This window comes from Herpailurus yagouaroundi, unplaced genomic scaffold (assembly GCF_014898765.1).
Source record: "Herpailurus yagouaroundi ecotype Mexico unplaced genomic scaffold, PumYag 160, whole genome shotgun sequence".
NCBI lineage: Eukaryota > Metazoa > Chordata > Mammalia > Carnivora > Felidae > Herpailurus > Herpailurus yagouaroundi.
Window position 1 is genome coordinate 20,619,402 of NW_024412401.1, and position 22,153 is coordinate 20,641,554.

Consider the following 22,153-nt stretch of genomic DNA (forward strand, 5'->3'; position numbering starts at 1 on the left):
GCAGAGGTGGGGACTGCAGGGGGAGGATCGAGATGGATGTGTGTACCTTTTATACCCGTTGCTTTATTATTTAAGGCCAAGAAATTAGAGCCTGCAATGTCTCTCTTTCCTGCCCTGCTGATTTCAGATACCTTCTCTATGTATATTCTGCTTTTCCCCATGATTACATTGATCTTGACCCATGAAGTCTAATTTGGAGCATTCAGGCACTGACTTCAACTATTTGATTTCCCTCTCCACCTCATCTCTGTATTCCCCCAGAAAATGTGTAGAGTTGCTTTGAATGGCTATTAACTCCTTAGACCTCTAACTGGTTCTTCTTTTCTATCCTACTGCTGCTACTACCTCTTGACTTGCCTTTCCTCACTCAGTGCATGATGGGAAAGGTATTAGGTTCACTGCTAATGAGGACATTCGGCCGGAAAAGGGTATGTTTATGTTGTACACCTTGCACACATGAATCTAACATAGGCTAACACCTGTCCCCTGTGAACTAGAATGAGCTTCTTAGGCTGGCTGTAGGGGAGCCATGTGTCAAAGTTCAGAAGCTCCATCCCAAGTATCAGAGATGAGTGATGTATTAATACAGTCCGAGATGGGGTTAATAATGGTTCTGTCTTTGGGATTCCCCCATCCTTCCACCTTAGGATAAAGAAGTTTTATCTGGGGTGCAGAAGTTTTATCTCTGGTGAGATGTCTGCTTAGGGGAGCCTACAGACTGGCTAGAGATTGGGTCTGGGAAGTTGCTTGTAGAGGGGTCCAGGTTTTGAGTAGGACAGAGTCTGAGCAAGGCAGCCTCCCAAGCAGTGACCTTCAGGATTCTGAAGGTAGGTGGGAGGGTGCTGCTTTTGGCTTGAAGGGACCCACATTGTTCCATTGAGACACCACAGGGTGGACTTAGTTCCCAGACAAAGATAGAGGGTGGCAGTACTGTCCTCCAGTACCTTTCAATGAAAAATTCTTCATCCTAGGAGATAGGAGAGGTTTGGGGAAACTGACAGATTCCTTGTGCACTTTTGGAAGACCTTACACCTAAAATGTTGTTAGCCTAATGTACTTTAATACGCAGCCTCATTCTTTATCCCCTTCCTTTCCCTTCTCCCATTGCTTACTTCCCCATGGCTATTTTAGGTGATTGCTTCATGCTCTAGGGTGTAAAGTGGGCTTCCTAACTCCTCAGTTTCACCTGGGATAATTAGGCCTGATGTCTTAGAGTTCTCCAATGAGGGATCAACTGTCCATCTGTCCTTCAGGGTCTGGTGTGGATGATCCTGTGGGAGAAATCTCTATTCAGGTGGATTTGTTTACACATCCTGGAACTGGGGAGCACAAGGTCACAGTGAAAGGTGAGTGGCACAGACTTACAGGTCTCCGACCTTTTCTTATGCAGTGGCCTCATCAGTTGAAGACAGGGGCTGCTTATCCCAGTCCTCTAACTTAGCCTTCCTCCAAGGGGAATGCCACCTAGGGCTCAAGAATTGGGAACACTTGGTAGGATCCCTCACAGGCTTCTCTTGTTTGGGCAGTGGTGGCTGCCAATGACCTCAAGTGGCAGACAGCAGGTATGTTCCGGCCCTTTGTGGAAGTGACCATGGTTGGCCCACACCAAAGTGATAAGAAGAGGAAGTTCACAACCAAGTCGAAGAGCAACAACTGGGCTCCCAAGTATAATGAGACATTCCACTTGTGAGTTACAGGGTGGGGAACCTGCAGGACTCTGGGATGGGGGTGAGCTGGGGGGTAAGACTTGAGAGGGGAGAAGAGGGATGGATTGGATGGTGGCTGGGGAAAATTCAGTTGAAGGCTCTTTCAGCTCTGGCCTCCTTCCTCCACCCATCCTATGCTCACAGCCTCCTGGGAAATGAAGAGGGGCCAGAAGCCTATGAGTTGCAAATATGTGTGAAGGATTACTGCTTTGCCCGGGAGGATCGTGTTCTGGGGCTGGCTGTGATGCCTCTGAGGGATGTGGCAGCCAAGGGAAGCTGTGCTTGCTGGTGCCCCTTGGGCCGGAAGATCCACATGGATGAGACAGGCATGACTATTCTCCGGATTCTGTCTCAGAGGAGCAATGACGAAGTGGCTCGGGAGTTTGTGAAGCTCAAATCGGAGTCTCGTTCCATGGAAGAGGGGAGCTGAGCACCCAGGTTCCTGTGCCAACTGGATGGCATCAGTTTCACAAATCAGGGCCAGTGAGAATTACTATATATCCAGCTTAGGGTCCTCATAGTCAAGAGGCTGACTCCTTCAGTTTAAGGAAAAATTTGGGGTGGTGAGAATATTTTCTCAGAAAGGCTCAGGAGTCCCTGACCAGCATGTCTGTGGTGCTAGGAGCTGGGCTGTCAGGGTTACTGCATAGGGAGGTAGAACAGACATTTCTAAGAGTGTCAGCCATTATTGTTGGTAGACACCCCTTCACCCCCTATCCCATCTCTACCCCTCTCCATGCCACACCTTATTCAGTTAGATCCATACATATAAACCATTAGAAGAGCAATGGTTCTTGTTGAACCATTAGAGAGCCTGAAGCATGTGCCTGGTTAGCTAGTCAGTTGAGCCTACAGTTGTCACTGAGCCCTATAGTCTGGATTGGAGTATGCCAGGGCAGGAACATACAAATTAGAATTTAGACTGTCCCTCAAGCAGTCTAAAACCAGGATCCACTGGTTTTGTGAAAACAAGGCTTTGAAACTGGACAAGATACCTTCTAGAAATGACCTTTGCTAATCCTTTTCTCCAAATTATATGTCATGAGTAGAATGAGGTTCACATGATAACTTCAGAGCCCTGAGCAGGAATATTCTTTGGAACCCAAGCACCACAGGCTACCTGCCCAAGAGTCCCCCTCCCTCTCTCCTATAGGAAAGGGAGCAGTGATGTTTCAAGACATGAGCGGCTATTCCTTTGTGTATGCACCTGAGGCCTAGTTGGAGGATCCAGGAGAGAGGGCTGTATTTTCTTCTTGGGTAGGCCCTGAACAAAGCCAAAAATTGTAGAAACCAGTCTAGAAAGAGTCCTCTTCACCTATGGCCACTGTCTTCTGTTTGTCCTCCCCTTTGCAGAAAGAATCTAGTCTTTGGCCTCACTCCCTTTCGTCTAGGTCAGATGCTGTTCCCCTCACAGATGTTCAACCCTACAGAGGGAACTTGGACTATGATTCCTCTGTACAAGCTGGATGGAGGGGGCTTCAACATTTTCTGGGAGGTCAGAGATGAACTCTTTCAGGAGATCATATGGACTTCTCAGACCCTTCATCAGAGATGTGACACGGTTCTTGAATACCCTTGGTAGCAGCCTCCTGGACCTCCTGAGGACTCTGTGTTATCCATAGCTGTGCTGGCCGTTACATGAAACAAGAAACTAAGCATCTTTGCTGTTGTTAATTATTGTATGTGCCATTGTTACAGGACATTTTTGGCTAGTGTGTAATAAATTATCTTATAGCAGCCTTTGGGGTCTGGTAATTCTGCTAAAGTGTGGAAAACTGTAGAAATGACTATCCTGTATAATGGTAGATTTTGTACCCCTGGCCCTTCGCTGCCTCCTCCCTCCTCACCACCTCACAAGTGGTGGGACCTAAAGGAGTTTTGGATAAGCACCACGCAGTAAAGCAGGTAATGGGCTAGCATCTTGGCCTGGACCTGAGACCACCAATCCAGTTAACAGAGTCATGGGATTCAGGGCATCAGCTCCCTGCAAAAGGTCCAGAAGAGTAGCAGATGACATACGCTAGTGAAAACTAGTCCATGTTGTGAAGACAAGGTAAGGGTCTTCTGGGGAGATGTGTGCCTCTGGAGATTGGTAGAGGGCTGAGGCTGCCAGTACAGGACAGAGGAGTAGGCCTAGGAGTGCACATTGGCCTTTCATTTGGGAAAATTCCAGAAGAAAAGCTGGAGTAGAAGTCTCCTATATGGGAGAAAACAAGGTATAAGTGAGATCTCCTGGTCTGGAAATCAGAAGCTTATGCAAGAAGAGCGCTCACCTAGTCTCTCAGCCCTTGTGGGGTGGGGGCTGAATGGGAGCACAGGACAGATTAACTCCAGTCTTCCAGCTCATTTCCATTTGCTTGCTAAATAAACCCTTGCAGTTCAGTTCCCCAGTCATTTTTAAACTTCCTCCTTCTCTTTCCCCAAACCAGTTGCCCTCTATCATTTCTGCCTCAAACTTGCCTGTTGAATCCACTGTCTCACCTCATTTCCCAGTACCACAAGTGGAGTAGTGGCCTTTAGTTCCTCTTGTCTGGATTACTGTGATTATCACCTGCCTCCATGCTGCCCCTGCCCTCTTCACCTACTCTGGTAAGTCTCTCCTGTTAAAGCTGTTTAGTTGTTATCTATCACAGCCCTCAGGCTGAAAAATTCTAAGACCCTCCAGGACAGTGCAGACACTGCCCACCATCCTGTAGCTATTCTAAACCCCAAGTCCCTGCGGTTTCCCCCTCCCCCACCCCTCCTCACCCTCACCACACTGTGCACTCCTCTACCTCTCTGTGCCTTTCTTTGCACATTGAGTTCCCCCTTGCTAGAATGGCCTGCAGCCTTTTCCACTGTCTTCTAGGTTTTGATACTTACTAGCAGCCTTTAGAACCCAACCAACCTGAACCCCTTCACACAACACTTTAATTAGTTACAATTTGTCTGTCTTCCCTCATAAGACTGTGATCTGCCCAAAGGCAGGCTCTGAGTATTTCTTCTCTGTTGCCCAGCAGCCTGCACAGAGAGCACTCCAGTACGTAAAGACAAGCCAACTACTCCAGGACCCCTTCGAGAAACACTGGTGGGGAGGGGCGGTTGGCTGGCTCCAGAGGAGAGGGGTGTGGGCAGGGGCGGGGCTCTGCTCTAGGCTGGACCCTGGGGCTCTAGGGCGCCTGCGCAGAAAGCGTTAAGATGGAGGCTGCTGGAGTTGACGGCGGTGCAGCAATGGTGAGCAAGAAACGCCTGAAGGTGGCGCCGTAGGAGAGGTTATTGCCTTCTCCCTCCCAACACAGAAGAGATTGTACCCACATACTACCGACATTCGTACAGCTCTGTACTTCGCAGTTTTACCTGTCCATCTTCCTCTTGTAAACTGTTCTCCCGATACTCTTCAAGCTTACTGCTCCCTTCTCGTATTTGAGTATACTTAGGGTTTCCAAGACATTCCAGAGAAGATCTATTTACCCAGATGCCTAACAAAGGGGATCTTTATCCCCCACCAAATACTTCCCAAAGTGGGACACATTTATTCAGTTACCTTATGAAATAGATCCCCAAATCCCTATCTAGGGCACTTTCCTATTAACTCATGGAATTTGTCCACTTCTCCCAACACTATACGCATTCACGGAGAGGCATAAATCTTACCCCACATTTGACTTGAAAGTGACACTTTGCTACAATTCTTTTATATGACACAGGAGACCTATTCATAAAGAAAAGTCAAACTCTAGCTGGCTACCCAAGGCTTGCAACAGGCTTATAAGTTTGAATTAGTAGCTTTTTTTTTTTTTTAATGTTTGTTTATTTTTGAGACAGAGACAGAGCATGAACGGGGGAGGGTCAAAGAGAGAGGGAGACACAGAATCTGAAGCAGGCTCCAGGCTGTCAGCACAGAGCCCGACGGGGGCGTGAACTCATGGACCCTGAGATCATGACCTGAGCCAAAGTCGGACGCGTAACCGACTGAGCCACCCAGAACGCCCCTGAATTAGTAGCTTTTTAAAACCAAACTTCACACTTTAAAAAATGTGGATTTCCAGTTTTAAAAATGAAAAAAAAAAAAAACTGTTGACTCTTAGCTCACACTCCCCTCAAAGCAACTGGTGGTTGGAGTTGAGAAGCAAGTGTTAATTTACTGTAGTTTATTACAGACTCTATTACTCCTTGTTTTCTTACAGTAGGCTTTGCTTTATTTGCCTGGCATCTGGTAGGCATTTGAGTTTGTGACCCCTGATGTAGGACTTTGGTTTGGGTCCTTTTCTGAGCCAATACTTTGAGCTCTTAATGGAAACTGAAATCCAAAGAAGATAGATAACGTATCTATAGGTTGTCTTTGGTTTCTGCAATGCTTTGATTAGGATCAGAAATCATCCTAGTAGCTAAAACCCAGGTGAACTCTATACCAAAGTGTTTTTGGTGAGAGGATGCAATAAAAATATTTATAGGTACCTCTCTGGCATTTGATCTTGAAGGAAGCCACTGTGTCATCCCCTCTCCAGTGAGGTCACGCCAAGGACAAGAGGTTGTTTGTTTCTTTTCCAACACCTACTTATAAAAGCACCTGGCTCTGGTCTATACAGGAAGTGATGTCTCAAAAGTGTTGTATCCCTTGTTCTAGAACACAACAGATGGTAACCTTCCTCTCTGAGAGAAATAACAGGCCTTGTAATAATCAAGAATGGTGATATTCTGCAGACTGTACCTAATCAGAAGTAGAAATACCTTTAACAGTGGATTTTTAAAGGGACAAAATCATTTGAGCACAAGTGTATGATCTACCTATTCATTGTGAATATTTAGATGAATTTCCTGAATGAACCTGCTATACTTAGATGCGAAAGCAAACCTGAAGAAGCAACATGGAATAGTCAAAATGGTATTGGAGTGTCAAAAAACATGAATACTGGTCTCAGCTCTGCTACATACGAGTAAAGGGACCTTGATTTTTAACTCCTCAGAGACTCTTTCCTGTATCTGTTAAAACAGACTAATAATTTCTGCTATGTCTACCTTGGAGCAAATGGGCTCATTTAAATGTGAAAGCACGTTGAAAAATACACATTTTCTCCAGGTGTATAAGGGATTATTATTATAAATGATTCTCTGAGTTTATATGAGCAAGTTTATATGATTAACCTGCAAGGAATTAGTCTTTCATTGCAGGTTCAAATGAGCAAATATTTGCCAAGCACATACTGTGTGCCAGATAGGTATCTAGGCACAGGGCCTAGCATTGAACAAACAAAAACTGAATGCATTTAGGAGTGAGTCACCAGCATATTGAGTGTCCACTAAGTACCCAGTGTAGTATCACAGCATGATGAAGCAATAGAAAGAATCTAGATTATGGACTTCAGTTTGCCACTATTTCATAGCTGTGTAAACCTGAACCTCCAATCTATAAAATAAGGAAGTTAGGGTAACCTCTAAGGTTCCTTCCCCCTAAAATATGTTTGTCATTAGAGATTCTAATTGCTGAAGTTCCCTACACCTAAGGAGCTTATTGCCTTGCAGGGATGGTCAGACTGACAAAATTTATCAATCAGAACTAGAGGACAATAGAGTACTAATGTCATATTAGATTCGGCACAATAGTGGTAACGACAGTATTGTTCTGTAGGTTACAGTATTTAGAGAGATTTCTTGGAAGACCAGGTAGTCTCAGAAGGATGGAAAACTTTGGATCACAGGAAAGGAAGGAGACTCTATTATAGATATTAGAAGTTGAATGAAAGTACAGGAACGTATGATTCATTGTTTTCCTACTTTATCAGTCAAAATCCTTGCAGAAAAACAGCTGGTGCATTCAAAAAAGTTTAACTGAAGAGAGTTTAACCAAAGGGCTATTTATAGAAGTATGGTCAGTATTAACAGAAACTAGAAAGGAATGGTAGGACTCCTAGGCCTGAAAGGAAAGGGGAAGGGGGTCTTGTTACCAGAGCCCACCTACAGCTACAATCTGGAAGAGGAACTGCCTGACAAGAGCTATGACCATAAGGACTAAGCAGCTGCAATAAGCAGAAAGGAAGTAAAGAAATAAAATAATCTTTCTCTCTCTTCCTTCCCTCAGGTCTCCAGCTAGTACCTTCCATTGGCAAAACTCAGATAGGAGCTCAGGGACAAGGTAGTCCGGGTGATGTAGTCCATAGAGGTCAGCTTCCCAGAACAGGGCAGAGGGAGTTGGGTGGGAGGAGACACAACACATAGAATAACCAGCATACAAGGGATCTAGGGAAGGAAAAGTCACTACTGTGGACTCTTTCCCAGAAACTTTTACCTAAGTTCAAATTGCAAGTACACTCTAAGGCTTAGTCTCCTTAGCTGTGAAATGGGGATAGTAATGCCTTTGTCCTGGGGGTGATTGTGAGGATTGGAGGCTGGGAAGATGGAAAACTGGAGTCTCTGAGGTTAATGGTGAACTTAGCTAGAAGCTTTGGAAATAGAGGAAGTAGGTGACTGTCTCAATTTAAATCTTAATGAGAGAATATACAGAACTTCATGATTAATTACAAATGGAAGAGTGAAAGAGAGCACTGTCAAGATGACTCTCGAGTATCTGGCTTGGGCCACTAGGTAAATGATTAGTAACTGATGTTCAAAGGAAATACAAGAGAACGCAGATTTTGGGTGTGAGAGATGGGGAATAGAGATGATTTCAGTTTTGTGAGTGTAGATTTTTTAATTGTGGTAAAATACACAAGTGACACTACTATAACCGTATAAAAATATAACCACAATTCAGTGAAATTAAGTATATTCACAATGTTGTGCAACCATCACTAATTATTCCAGAGCTTTTTCATCACCCAAAAAGGAAACACCATCCATATTAAGCAGTCATTCCTCAGTACCTATAGGTTTTTAAAAAAGGTTTTTTAATGTTTGTTTATTTTTGAGAGAGAGAGACAGATCATGAGTGGGGAGGGGCAGAGAGGGGAGGGAGACACACAATCCAAGCAGGATTCAGGCTCTGAGCTGTCAGCACAGAGCCTGACACAGGGCTTGAACCCATGAATTGTGGGATCTTGACCTGAGCCAAAGTCAGACGCTTAAACAACTGAGACACCCAGGTGCCCTGTACCTATAGATTTTGAGACATTTGTGTGACATCCAAAAACAGATGTTAAGTAGATATTTGGATATGTAATACTGAAGCTCAGGATAAAAAATAAGGCTGAAGAATATAGATGTTTGAATCATTACAGATCATACAGATAGGGAATCCTTAACCTGGGGCCTTTGGACTTGAGTGAAAAATCTCTGAATGTCTTGAATTGGATGTAAAATGTATATAGGTGTGTACATTTAGTTTTATGAAGAAAGTCTGTAGCATTAATCATATTCTCAAAGGAATTTCTTAACCTGAACAAAGTCATTAACCATTGATATAAATAAAGCTGGGGGGTAGTTAAGAAAACTCAGGAAGAGTAGTGAGAAAAAAAAATGAGGATGGGGGCGCCTGGGTGGCTCAGTCGGTTAAGCGTCCGACTTCAGCCAGGTCACGATCTCGCGGTCCCTGAGTTCGAGCCCCGCGTCAGGCTCTGGGCTGATGGCTCAGAGCCTGGAGCCTGTTTCCGATTCTGTGTCTCCCTCTCTCTCTGCCCCTCCCCCGTTCATGCTCTGTCTCTCTCTGTCCCAAAAATAAATAAACGTTGAAAAAAATGAGGATGGAATCTTGGGTACCATTTAAGGTATAGAGAGGTCCAAAGAGTGTTCTCTTAAGCAAAAAAACCAAAATTCATGTCTGCTTCAAGATAAGTAAAGGCTTTTAAAGGGCAATGTCATTTCCTAGTTGTTAGATGTACCTCACTTTTGTGTACCCAAACATGTATTTCATAAACTTATTCATTTGTGCTCTTAAATAGATGGTCTTCTTAAGTGACTAGCTGTAACTTCTTCCTAATTTAGTCTTACTGTTTGGCCATTAGGTTGATGGGGAGAGTATAATTTACAAAGTCAATAGTAGAGAATTAACTAAATTGTCATAATTTGCAAAAAGCAAGTGTGCACACCTGTGTGTATCTAGTATATTGTGGACTTTATGATAAACCAGCAGTTCTCAAATGGTGAGACCTGAACCCATGGCATCACCATCACCTGACTTTGTAAGAAATGTAAATCACTGGGCCCTACCACAGACCTGCCGAATCAGAAGTTTATGAGAGTCAGCCTTCCAGGTAATTCTGATGCAAGTTAAAGTTTGAGAATAACTGTGATAGACCATTCTTGGCCAACTTGTTTCAGTTCATAAATAAAACATGGTTTCCTGGCTCTTTCATTATCTTTTATGTAGTAAAATATGGATGGCAACATTTTGCAATGTATGATGAATTCCTCATGCAAAAGTTGTCTGAACATTCCTGTCCATCTGTGACCTTCTCCACCTCTCTGAATTACTGATAGAAATACTCTTTCTTACATGTTATTTTCCCCTTTGGTGTATAGTACTTATCTTCAACATAAATTATAAGCTGTCTAGTTATTAAAATGCTGTGGAAAAGGAAATAATTATTTATGTGAATACTCTTTCTTATCCATCCAGTCCTTTGTTTTGGAATATACCAGTCTTTTGCTGAATCATATCCTTGGCTTCAGAGATTATGAAATGAACCTCACTGAAATTGCACCCATCTTCTCTCCCCCATCAAAACATTTTTCAGCTCCCGTGGCCTTGCCTACAGGTGCAATAGCTATGTACAAATCCCTTGAGTTCCCTAAAATTAGTTTCCATAGCCAGAAAGAAATTAGAAGCCACAGACTGAATTTGAAGAGAATTGGACTTCATTATCAAGGCCAATCAAGGAGTGTTTTCAGCTTCTGCTAGTCCAAGGGATAAGCCAGACAGCACAGTATTTTAGTTATCTCTGTTTTTTCTAAGAAATTTGTACACTAATTGAGGGCATGGATAATGTCTTATTTTTGCATCTTAGGCCATGTTTAACTAACACATATGAGGCACTCAAACACTTGCTAAATTAGATTTACTTAATCCAAAATTAGAAGATAAAGATTTTAATGTTGGCCTTACTTCTAAGCCACTGTGAGTTAACTTAATTGACTTCTGATTTCCTCATGTCTAAAACAGTTACAGTTTTGTCCTATCTAATTCACAGTATCTTTATAAGAATCTAAAAAGAGAATATAAAGTACTCTTTAAAGTCCAGAGAACTCTGTAAATGTGAGGTTATATAATAATCTTGATTTTTGTGCTCTCTGTCTTAGAGGAATAATTGGTTTATTCTGGATTGTGGAGAGTACAACACAGTATATTGAGCTAGAAGTCAAGAGATTCTGGTTTCAATCCAAACCTCCTTTAAATTCTTTGGGTCTTAGTTTTGTTTTATTTCAAGTGAGGAAGCACAGAGCAGATTTGTACAGTGGTTCCTAACTTTGGCTACACTGAATTCACCTGGTATTGGAAAATGCTGATGCCCGGTATTAACTAGCACAAGTTTGATCTAATTGATTTGGGATGAAAGCTGGACCTCAAAAAAATTTTTTTAACTCCTCGTTTGCAACCAAGGTTTCTTTTGTTTGTTTAAATCAGCAAAACCATTATTCAGATATGATCTTACACAAAATTCCAGGTTACCAGTGGAGCTTCTGCAGAAGCTAAAATATCCCATTTTAGAACTCCTAAGGCTCCATGGAACACTGTTAGAAAAACATTAGACTAGACAATTTCCAAGATCTCTTCCAGCTTCAAAACAATGTTGTGACTCTATGCCTTCTCACAAGATCTCTGTCCTATCTTTTTCTTAATACCAATCTGACCCAATGTCAGACTGATTATTACTGAAGCTAGCTTTCAATTTACCTCCTTTCATTTATGCTAGCTGTTTTGCTGCAAGGCAATAGTCTAAAATTTTATAGGCAAAAGGACCTCCTGAGTTTCTTGTTGTCACTCCTCTGAGATTCTGAAGGATTCTGAGTCAGTACATCCAGAGTGGGGGCCAGGTGTGTTGTTTTTTCAGAGACTTTTCATGTTTTTGAAATATTTGGTTCATGGACCATGCTTGTGGGGAAGATTGCTGTAGGAGGTTCTGAGTCAAAAGTAAAGAAATAAGGGATGCTGAAATGTGGGGACATAGTATAATAGTGGATTTCCTCCTGAGCTCAGTGCCAGATCTATGAAAGAGAAGAATGTGGGCATTTAAGACTTTATACTTCTGAACCATAACCACAGTTCTCAGTTACTGCCCTAGTTACTGCCCTCAGTTACTGCCTAGTAACTTGACAATTGTCTCTTCATGTGCCAAGTGCACAAGAGAGATGATACAGAATTGTGGTCAAGAGCAGTCTGGCAAGCAGGAATTCAAATCTCTACCACTGTGACTCTACCGCTGTCTGATTGTATTGACCCTGAGCAAGCCACTTTATCTTAGGCCTCAGGTTTTTCATCTGTAGGAAAGAGTAATACCCTTTTTCTAGGCCCAGATTTTAGTGAAAATTAAGGTGATCTATGTAAAGCACAGAGTGAAGCGACCAAGACATGGTAAATTTTGATAAATAGTAAATATTATATCAACAGGGCCTGGACTAATCAGGAGCTTTTGTTTTATCCTTAGGTGGTGTTTCTCTGAAATGAAATACATAAAACCTTTTATTTCAGGTAAGTGCTCAGCTTCAACATCAGAACTGATATTTGCTTAGTACTATACCATACAGTGTTCTATCCACAAAGCCAAGAAATTGATCACTTATGCTCTCAGAGTAGTGTTTAAAGGATTGAACTGAAGCCCACCAAGAAGCTCCTTACAATTTTGGATCTCCCAAGAAGCCTATTAGGGGAGGACTCAGATTTGACTTCCCTCTGACCTGGCTTTTGAAAAAAATTTTTGCTGCAAAGGTAGGAAGAGAAAAATACAGAATTGAACTTGAGGTCATTCCAGAAAGTCTTTGGTTATAACCACAGAGGATACTAATTCACATTAATTTACATAGAGACTAATGTTTGAGTGGGTTTTTTTGTTTTTGTTTTTGTTTTTGTTTTTTTTAGAGGGGCAGTGACAGGAATACTCTACCTAAAGACTTGAGGCAGACAGGTTAGTGATTTAATTTTGAAGGTGTTTAAACAGAAAGCCAAAGGTCTGCTGTGATAGCCATGGTATAAAGTGTCTTTAGCAAAAAGTAAAGGTGAGAGCATGTTTCTCATCTGTGAACTTTCTAGGGAGAAATAGGAGTAGTCCAACAGAGACTTTCAGTGGGCTCATTGATTTCATTGTAATTATGGATATTATAGTAAGATGAATCATGATTTGAACACTCCTCTCGACATCCTTCATTTACCACGTGAGCTTAAGATAAGACAATCAAAAGGGTCTTGTTGAATTTCTTTCTCTTTTTATAGAGATCTAACTTAACTCATTTCTCCAATCCCAGACCATATACTTTGCATCCAAAGTATCACAGTTTACCTCATTAATATCAGTCAATTTCTGTTAGTGCTATTTTGGAGAATGCTTAGACTTTGGTCTGGAACCAAACTCTCTACATAATTCCAACCAAATGACTTTTGGCTATATGGGAGGGTTGCCTCCAACAAAAGGAAAACTTTGTCATAGTTCTTTGTGGATATGCTTTTGGAGAATTATAAAAACAGTAAAAGAGCTGTGAGTGTGTGTGTGTGTGTGTGTTTGAGGAAGCGAGGGGGTGGTTTTCAGTTTAGTGAAACAAAAGCAATTCTATTTGAATTACATTTATTGTCATAATTTTAAAAGCTGATGGGGTGCCTAGCTGGCTCAGTTGATACAGCATGCGACTCTTGGGTGTGGAGCCTTTAAAAAAATAAATAAAATATTTTTTGAAAACAAAAAACCTGAGCTTTGAACAATGGGTAGATGGATTTTAGCTAAATCAAGGAAAGTGAGAGCTACATAAAAGAGAATTTTCCTGAAATTGGGAAGGGAGAGTTGTTACAAATTTCACATAATGTTTTGTGGTTTGAACCTTTCTTTAAATTATGTATACTTAATGTGTACATAAAATGTTACATGCGTTTATCTAAAGATTCATTAGTATCTGCATTAGTGGATCTCCAAGTTCCATACTTACGTTTATGAAGGGAGAAACTTTATTTTTTTTTTATGCTTATTTATTTTTGAGAGACAGAGACAGAGCATGAGTCAGGGAGGGGCAGAGAGAGAGGGAGACACAGAATCCAAAGCAGGCTCCAGGATCTGAGCTATCAGCACAGAGCCCGATGTGGGGCCCAAACGCATGAACCGTGAGATGATGACCTGAGCTGAAGTTGGACTTAACCGACTGAGCCAGCCAGACACACCACTCCTTTTTTTTTTTTTTTTTTTAATTTTAGAGAGCACAAGCAGGAGAGAGGGGCAGAGGGGGAAAGAGATAATCTTAAACAGATTCCACACTAAGCGCAGAGCCCAAGATGGGACTCGATCCCATGACCCTGGGATCATGAGCCCAAATCAAGAATTGGACATTCAACAGACTGAGCCACTCAGGCACCCCTGAAGGAAGAACCTTTAGTGCTGCTAATAGGTTTGGCTCAGTTCTTACCTAAAGAATTTCATTCTCCTTGGCTTTGTTCATAATCTGTTCTTGTCTCATGATACCATCAGCATTTTTCTGCCTATACAGACCTATTATCTGGTTAAGATCTTGAGATATGCAGGCCGATCTGTGCCCATCTTTGGTAATTCCCTAAACACATTTTTTAGAACTGAGGCTGTTTCTTTTTAATGTCTTTCCATGTAGGCAGTTGGCATAGTGCCAAAGCATTGTTCGGTAAAAGCCATTCTGAACTTGGGGCAGAACATTTCAGTTGAGGAAAGGCTTTGATTATCTGTTGCAATCCAAGGAATAACAAATTTTAGACTATATAGATTCTCAACTATTTTGGGGGGAGAGTGGATAATAGAACATACTGAAAACTTTTAAAATCTTAGGACCTCTCATAAAAAATGCACAGGTTTTTACAGACAATTTCACACAGTTCACAAAGTTTCTAGAGCTCATCTATGGAGGCTTGGCTTAGAAAATAAGTCCCTGGCTGGCTCAATCAATAAAGCATATGACTCTTGATCTCAGGGTTGTGAGTTCAAGCCCCACGTTGGGTATATAGGTTACTAAAAAAAAACAAAAAACAAACAAACAAAAACAAAAACAAACAAACAAACAAAAAAAAAACACAAGCGAACTGATTCCAGGCAGTGGATAAACTATGTATCCTTCAAGCAATTCTCCATAAATCTCATTTCTTGATTTATATTAAACAGCATTAAGTTCATAGTTATACCTGGAATATAGATAGCGTATATTCTAAAACTGTGTGTTTTATTTCTTTTCTTTTTTTCTTTTATTTTATTTTTGAGAGAGAGCATGCAAGCGGGGGAAGGGCAGAGAGGGAGAGAGAATCCCAAGGAGGCTGTATGCTGTCAGTGCAGACCCTGACACAGGACTCGATCCCATAAACCATGAGATCATGACCTGAGCTGAAATCAAGTGTTGGACGCTTAACCGACTGAGCCACCTAGGTGCCCCTTGTGTGCTTTATTTCTCAGATCTTTCTTTGGAAGTGAGATTGGCCCAAACTTGGGGGTCTTAGGAGCAAGATTGGCTTAAAAAAAAAAAGAGTAGGCTAACAAGAGCTCCCAAATAAAGGGACCGTAATCTGGACAAAGGTGAATGTTGAGGGACTCAAGGAGTTCCAGGCCCAGACAAAGGTAACATTGGAGACAAAGGTCAGTGAGGAAGGTTGAGCTCAAAGCAAAGGACAAAAATTCACAGAATAAAAGAGTAGCAACAAGAAACACAAAATTATTAATGGAACAGATTTTAAAAATTTTAATTTAAAAATTTGAATTGGTAAAATTTATATAATATTACCATCTTAACCATTTTTAAGTGTACAGTTCAGTGGCATTAAGTCCATTCACACTTTTGGGCAACGATTACCACCATTCGTCTCAGATTCTTTTCATCTTATTAAACTGCAACTCTGTACCCATTAAGCACTAACTCCCCATTCCTCCAACCCCTTGCCCTTGGCAATCACCATTCTTTTTGTCTGCATGAATTTGACTACTCTCGGTGCCCCATATAAGTGGAATCATATAGTATGTATTTTTCTATGACTGGCTTATTTCACTTAGCATAATGTTCTAAAGGTTCATCTATGTTGTAACATGGTCATAACTTACTTCCTTTTTAAGACTGAATAATATTACATTGTATGTATATATACCACTTTTGTTTATCCTTTCATGTGCTGACAGACATTTGGATTGCTTCTGCTCCTTGGCTATTATGAACAATGCTGTTATGAACATGGGTACATGAGGTACAAATACCTCTCCAAGTTCCTGCTTTTGATTTTTGGGGGGGGGGGGCGTATATACCTAGAAGTGGAATTGCTGGATAGTATGGTAATTCTATTTTTAATTTTTTGAGGGCTCACAATATTGTTTCTATAACAGCTGCACCATTTTATATTCCCATCAACAGTGCACGAGCCATTCTAATTTCGCCAGATCTTTGCCAGTACTTTTTTTTTTTTTTTTTTTTTTTTTTTTTTTTTTTTTTTTTTAGTAGCAGCCATCCTAATAGATGCAATGGAGCAGATTTGGGACAAAAGACTTAGAAAGATACCCCGAGACTAGTACATTTTAAGAATTTTTAAGGCACCAGCATATGGGGAAGGTGGTGTTACGAGCACAGAGCAGATTCACATACTAATAACCACCTAAGCTGGGGGTAAAGTTGATAACCTCTTCATGAAAATTAAGAGACTTCCAGATACATAACAAGTATATAAAAATTAGTAGTTTTATTAATCAGTAGCAATTTCCAATTAGAGAATATGATGGAAGAAAGATTTCATTCATATTAACAACAAAATCTTAAAATATCTAAGACTAAGCATAAAAAGAAATGCACAAAACCTATATGAAGAAAACGTTAAGACTTTATTGATGGACAAAAAGATGGTCTGAAAAATGGCAAAACATAGGCATGTTCCTGGATGAAATACGGAGGCTCCCAGTTTCACTCAGTAAAAGCCAAGGTCCTTACACAAACAACAGCAAAACCGAAACTCTTAAATACAGAGAATAAACGGGTGGTTTCCAGAGAGGAGGTGTGTGGGGTGATGGGTGAAACAGATAAAGGGTATCAAAGTACACTTATTGTGATGAACACTGAGTAACATATAGAATTGTTGAATCATTATATTGTACACCTGAAACTAATATAACACTAAGTTTTACCTCAATTAAAAAAAAAAGTTGAGGTTCTAAACTTTTAGACAGTGCATAATGTGCCCCCATCTTCCCTGATCTCTCCTCTCCTGTCACTCTGCTCCTCACCTTCCTACTCCAGCTACTCTGATTTTCCTGCTGTTCTTTAAACAGTCTGTTGTCATTATTCCTTCTGACCTCAACATTCTTCCTCCAGATGGCCCCTTGACTGACTCCCTTGTCCACTTCGAATTTTTGCTCAATTTTGCCTTTTGTGTAAAGCCTGTATTGATCATCTGACCACTCTTCCCACCCTTACACTCCTCATCACTCTTATTTTTTTTTTGAATGTTTATTTATCTGAGAGAGAGAGAGAGAGAGTGAGTGAATGTATGAGTGGGACAGAGAGAGGGAGACACAGAATGCAAAGCAGGCTGAAGGCTCTGAGCTGTCAGCACAGACCCCGACATGGGGCTTGAACTCACGAACTGCAGGATCATGACTTAAGTCGAAGTCAGACGCTTAGCCGACTGAGTCACCCAGGCACCCCTATATTTTTTTAATTTTTAAATTTTTTTTTAGAGGGGGAAGAGAGGGGCAGCAGGAGAGAGAGAATCCCAGCACAGAGCCCTAACATAGGGCTCAATCCCACAACCCTGGGATCATGACCTGAGCCAAAATAAAAAGTTGGACACTCAACTGACTGAGCCACCCAGGTGTGTCCTCATCACCCTTATCTTGCTTGCACTTCTTTGTCCCTTTTATCCACAGCATTTATCACCTTCCAGCATAGTTTATAACGATTCATTATTTTATTTATTGTCTGCCTTTACTTGTAAATTGTAAACCCCACAAGGACAGTATGTCAAGTGCTAGAATAATGACTGGCACAAAGAAGGTGCTTAGGTGCTTGATATCTATGTATACAATGAATGGTGGAGATTTTTCATGTTGAAAACATGTCCATTCTTCAAATTAATCTACACATTCAAGGAACTAAATCTAAAAGTCCCATTGGGGAGCACCTGGGTGGTTCAGTTGGTTAAGCATCTGACTCTGTTTCAGCTCAGGTCATGATCTCACAGTTCATGAGATCGAGTCCCTCGTAGAGCTCTGCACTGACAGTGCGGAGCCTGCTTGGGATTCTCTCCACCCCCCCCCGCCCCTCCCCCATTTAATGCACCCCTGCTTGTACTGTCTCTCAAAATAAATAAATAAACTTAAAAAAAATCGTCAGTCTCATTATGTTAACTTACTTTTTAAAGTATTTAATGGCATTCTGCAATGTACTTCACACCTTTTCTTTTCTTTTTTTTAATTTTTTTTTTTTAACATTTATTTATTTTTGAGACAGAAAGCATGAACAGGGGAGGGTCAGAGAAAGAGGGAGACACAGAATCTGAAACAGGCTCCAGGCTCTGAGCTGTCAGCACAAAGCCCGACGCGGGGCTCGAACCCACGGACAGCGAGATCATGACCTGAGCCGAAGTCGGACGCTTAAACGACTGAGCCACCCAGGCGCCCCTCCACACCTTTTCATATGTTGTTACTCAGCCCTGCCTGAAAAATTCTGTCTTCCATATTCATTAAGCTAACTTATATTTATGCTTTAAGACTCAGCTCAGGATCTAATCCAACAAACTTTACCTGGCTCTCACAATCTAGTTTAGATACTCCTCTTTTGCGCTTCCATGACTCCCTGCTCTTACCTCTATCATACTATCCACCACACTGTAGAGCAATTGTTTATTCATATGTCTCCCTTACTGGACAGTGAATTTCTTCAAGACAGTGATAGGGATATTGTCTGATTCTTTTCTACATTCCCTAGCTCTTAGTATAACACTTGATTATTTGTTAAATGACTTTAAGAGCCTCTCATAACTTTATTCACTACATTAAACTTCAGCAAGTTTCTGCAGTCTCCTTCTTTCATCTCTTCCTATCTGTACTTCCTTCTTGATCCTTGAACATTTATCCCTAGCTACTTTTTCCCCCACTTTGAACTTGTTAAGCTCTTCTGTTTCCTCAGAGCCACATGACCAACAAACTACCATATGTGTGTGCTTGTGTGTCCATTAATGAATGAGATAGTCATGTATCATTAACTTTGTGAGATACCATTATATATAATTTCTCCAATAGAATGAAATGATTGAATAAAAATAAATAGTTTAAGTAAAATGTAATTGAAAAGGTAGGTAATCTCTGGATCTTAAATGAAAATTACTACATAAATGATAGCAAGTAGACAAAAAATCTTTGAGATGCAAATCCTAAGTATTTGGCTAGGCTCACCCACTACCTTATTGAGTACTGCATACCACACAGAGCATCCAGTTTAGATTTATGCTTCAGTGAAATCCCCCTATAGTAATTTTCAAGGTGTTATGAGCTTTCACAGTTGCTCATGAAAGTTATACATATATTAAATCGGAGAATTCCAGGTTTACAATAAATACTACATGTATATGCTAGGCTTGGTGGTGTGTTAAAACAACATAAGTCATGGGAGCACCTGGGTGGCTCAGTTAAGCCCCCAACTTCGGCTTAGGTCATGATCTCGTGGTCCCTGGGTTCGAGCCTTGCATCGGGCTCTGTGCTGACAGTTCAGAGCCTGGAGCCTGCTTCAGATTCTATGTCTCCCTCTTTCTCTGCCCCTCCCCTGCTCTTGCTCTGCCTCTCTCTGTCTCTCAAAGATAAATAAATGTTAAAAAAATTTAAAAGTCGGGGCGCCTGGGTGGCTGCTGGTTAAGCATCTGACTCTGGCTCAGGTCATGATCTCACAGTTTGTGAGTTCTAGCCCCACATCAGGCTCTGTGCTGACAGCTCAGAGCCTGGAGCCTGCTTCAGATTCTGTCTCCCTCTCTCTCTGCCCCTTCCTCGCTCTCACGCTCTGTCTCTCTCTCTCTTAAAAATAAATAAACGTTAAAAAAAAATTTAAAAACCCGTAAGTTATGGGTTTTTGACCTCAGAAAGTATACAGGTGTTTCCCTTTATTCAAGGGACTCCTGAAATTCCACCTCCTAGGAATCCCAGTTTGGAAGAGGTAGTGAATGAATGCTGTCTTTACAGATACATTTTTAGTTATTTATACATTTTTTATTTATTTATTTTTAATTTTATTTTTTATTTTTTAAAATTTAGATCCAAATTAGTTAGCATATAGTGAAACAATGATTTCAGGAGTAGATTCCTTAGTGCCCCTTACCCATTTAGCCCATCCCCCCCTCCCACAACCCCTCTAGTAACCCTCAGTTTGTTCTCTATATGTATGAGTCTCTTCTGTTTTGTCCCCCTCCCTGTTTTTATATTATTTTTGTTTCCCTTCCCTTATGTTCATCTGTTTTGTCTCTTAAAGTCCTCATATGAGTGAAGTCATAGGATTTTTGTCTTTCTCTGGCTAATTTCACTTAGCATAGTACCCTCCAGTTCCATCCATGTAGTTGCAAATGGCAAGGTGTCATTCTTTTTGATTGCCAAATAATACTCCATTGTGTATATATATACACCACATCTTTATCCATTCATCCATCAGTGGACATTTGGGCTTTTTCCATACTTTGCCTATTGTTTATAGTGCTGCTATAAACATGGGGGTGCATGTGTCTCTTCAAATCAGCACACCTGTATCCCATGGATAAATGCCTAGTAGTGCAACTGCTGGGTCGTAGGGTAGTTCTATTTTTAGTTTTTTGAGGAACCTCCATACTGTTTTCCAGAGTGGCTGCACCAGCTTGCATTCCCACCAGCAGTGCAAAAGAGAGCCTCTTTCTCCGCATCCTTGCCAACATCTGTTGTTGCCTGAGTTGTTAATGTTAGCCATTCTGACAGGTGTAAGGTGGTGTCTCATTGTGTTTTTGATTTATATTTCCCTGATGATGAGTGATGTGGAGCATTTTTTCATGTGTTGGTTGGCCATCTGGATGTCTTCTTTGGAGAAGTGTCTATTCATGTCCTTTGCCCATTTCTTCACTGGATGATTTGTTTTTTGGATGTTGAGTTTGAGAATTTCTTTATAGATTTTGGATACTAACCCTTTATCTGATATGTCATTTGCAAATATTTTCTCCCATTCCGTCAGTTGCCTTTTAGTTTTGCTGATTGTTTGCTTTGCTGTGCAGAAGCTTTTTATTTTGATGAGGTCCCGATAGTTTATTTTTGTTTTTGTTTCCCTTGCCTCTGGAGATGTGTTGAGTAAGTTGCTGCGGCCAAGATCAAAGAGGTTTTTGCCTGCTTTCTCCTCGAGGATTTTGATGGCTTCCTGTCTTACATTTAGGTCTTTCATCCATTTTGAGTTTACTTTTGTGTATGGTAAGAAAGTGGTCCAGGTTCATTCTTCTGCATGTCGCTGTCCAGTTTTCCCAGCACGATTTGCTGAAGAGACTGTCTTTATTCCATTGGATATTCTTTCCTGCTTTGTCAAAGATTAGTTGGCCATACGTTTGTGGGTCCATTTCTGGGTTCTCTATTCTGTTTTATTGATCTGACTGTCTGTTTTTGTGCTGCCAACATGTTAGTTTTAAAGAGTAGAACTTCTCTTAGATTAGCTCTGTTTTAACTTCATGGCTTCCTTTCTAGAAAGGAACCCCAAGCCCCATGCTGAAATGTATTTAGGCTGTACTTTAATCTTATCGGCATATTTATAATTCATCTCTTTTTTTTTTTTTTTTTAATTTTTTTTTTAACGTTTATTTATTTATTTTTGGGACAGAGAGAGACAGAGCATGAGGCAGAGAGAGAGGGAGACACAGAATCAGAAACAGGCTCCAGGCTCTGAGCCATCCGCCCAGAGCCTGATGCGGGGCTCGAACTCACAGACCGCGAGATTGTGACCTGGCTGAAGTCGGCCGCTTAACCGACTGCGCCACCCAGGCGCCCCTATAATTCATCTCTTAAGCAGATTACTGAAGGAATTTCCATAGATGGATTAAACGTTTATTAATGTTGATTCTTGTTCACTTCCTTTCAGGTGCATGGGTGGATATGTTTAAAATCTGGTTCCCAAAATCTCTGTATGCGTTTTTGGGGTTCTATAGCCTCCCTGTTAAGCATAACACAGCTTCTTGAGATCAACAATACAGCTGACCACCAAGCATGTCTCAGAAATCTATCCATCAATAGTTACTGAAATTCAGGGATTGTCAGGATTCTCAGATTGGAGTTGCTGAGGAGGCTTATAAAAATGAATAATCGTGTCCACTTGCTTAAGCTTTTGTCAGAACTGCAATGAGCAGAACTGTTACTCTTGCTTTG

The 22,153-nt window shown here is 41.2% G+C and overlaps 2 protein-coding genes and 1 long non-coding RNA gene across 13 annotated transcripts in view; 2 read left to right on the top strand and 1 right to left on the bottom strand.

The window, feature by feature from the left end:
* UNC13B (unc-13 homolog B) overlaps positions 1-3,443 on the top strand; it is a 158,237-nt gene extending 154,794 nt beyond the window's left edge. For 3 of the 11 annotated variants that reach the window (XM_040481594.1, XM_040481593.1, XM_040481600.1), the window contains 4 exons: positions 372-428; positions 1,254-1,346; positions 1,527-1,686; positions 1,851-3,443. In XM_040481594.1, coding sequence (XP_040337528.1) covers positions 372-428; positions 1,254-1,346; positions 1,527-1,686; positions 1,851-2,136 — 596 coding nt within the window. In that variant the 3' untranslated portion in view covers positions 2,137-3,443. The remainder of the gene's footprint in view (positions 1-371; positions 429-1,253; positions 1,347-1,526; positions 1,687-1,850) is intronic. The other 8 variants (XM_040481597.1, XM_040481601.1, XM_040481602.1 and 5 more) reach the window with 3 other exon arrangements.
* Positions 3,364-4,786, bottom strand: LOC121034630 (uncharacterized). The gene is made up of 2 exons (XR_005792536.1): positions 3,980-4,786; positions 3,364-3,903 (listed from the first exon to the last, which is right to left on the bottom strand). It is a non-coding gene; the product is annotated as an uncharacterized LOC121034630 (long non-coding RNA).
* A 97-nt stretch (positions 4,787-4,883) lies between these two features.
* The window catches only part of LOC121034633 (phospholipid-transporting ATPase FetA-like), a 101,609-nt gene continuing 84,339 nt past the window's right edge, over positions 4,884-22,153 (top strand). Inside the window, exons 1-2 of the mRNA XM_040481612.1 lie at positions 4,884-4,919; positions 12,263-12,306. Coding sequence (XP_040337546.1) covers positions 12,279-12,306 — 28 coding nt within the window. The 5' untranslated portion in view covers positions 4,884-4,919; positions 12,263-12,278. The remainder of the gene's footprint in view (positions 4,920-12,262; positions 12,307-22,153) is intronic.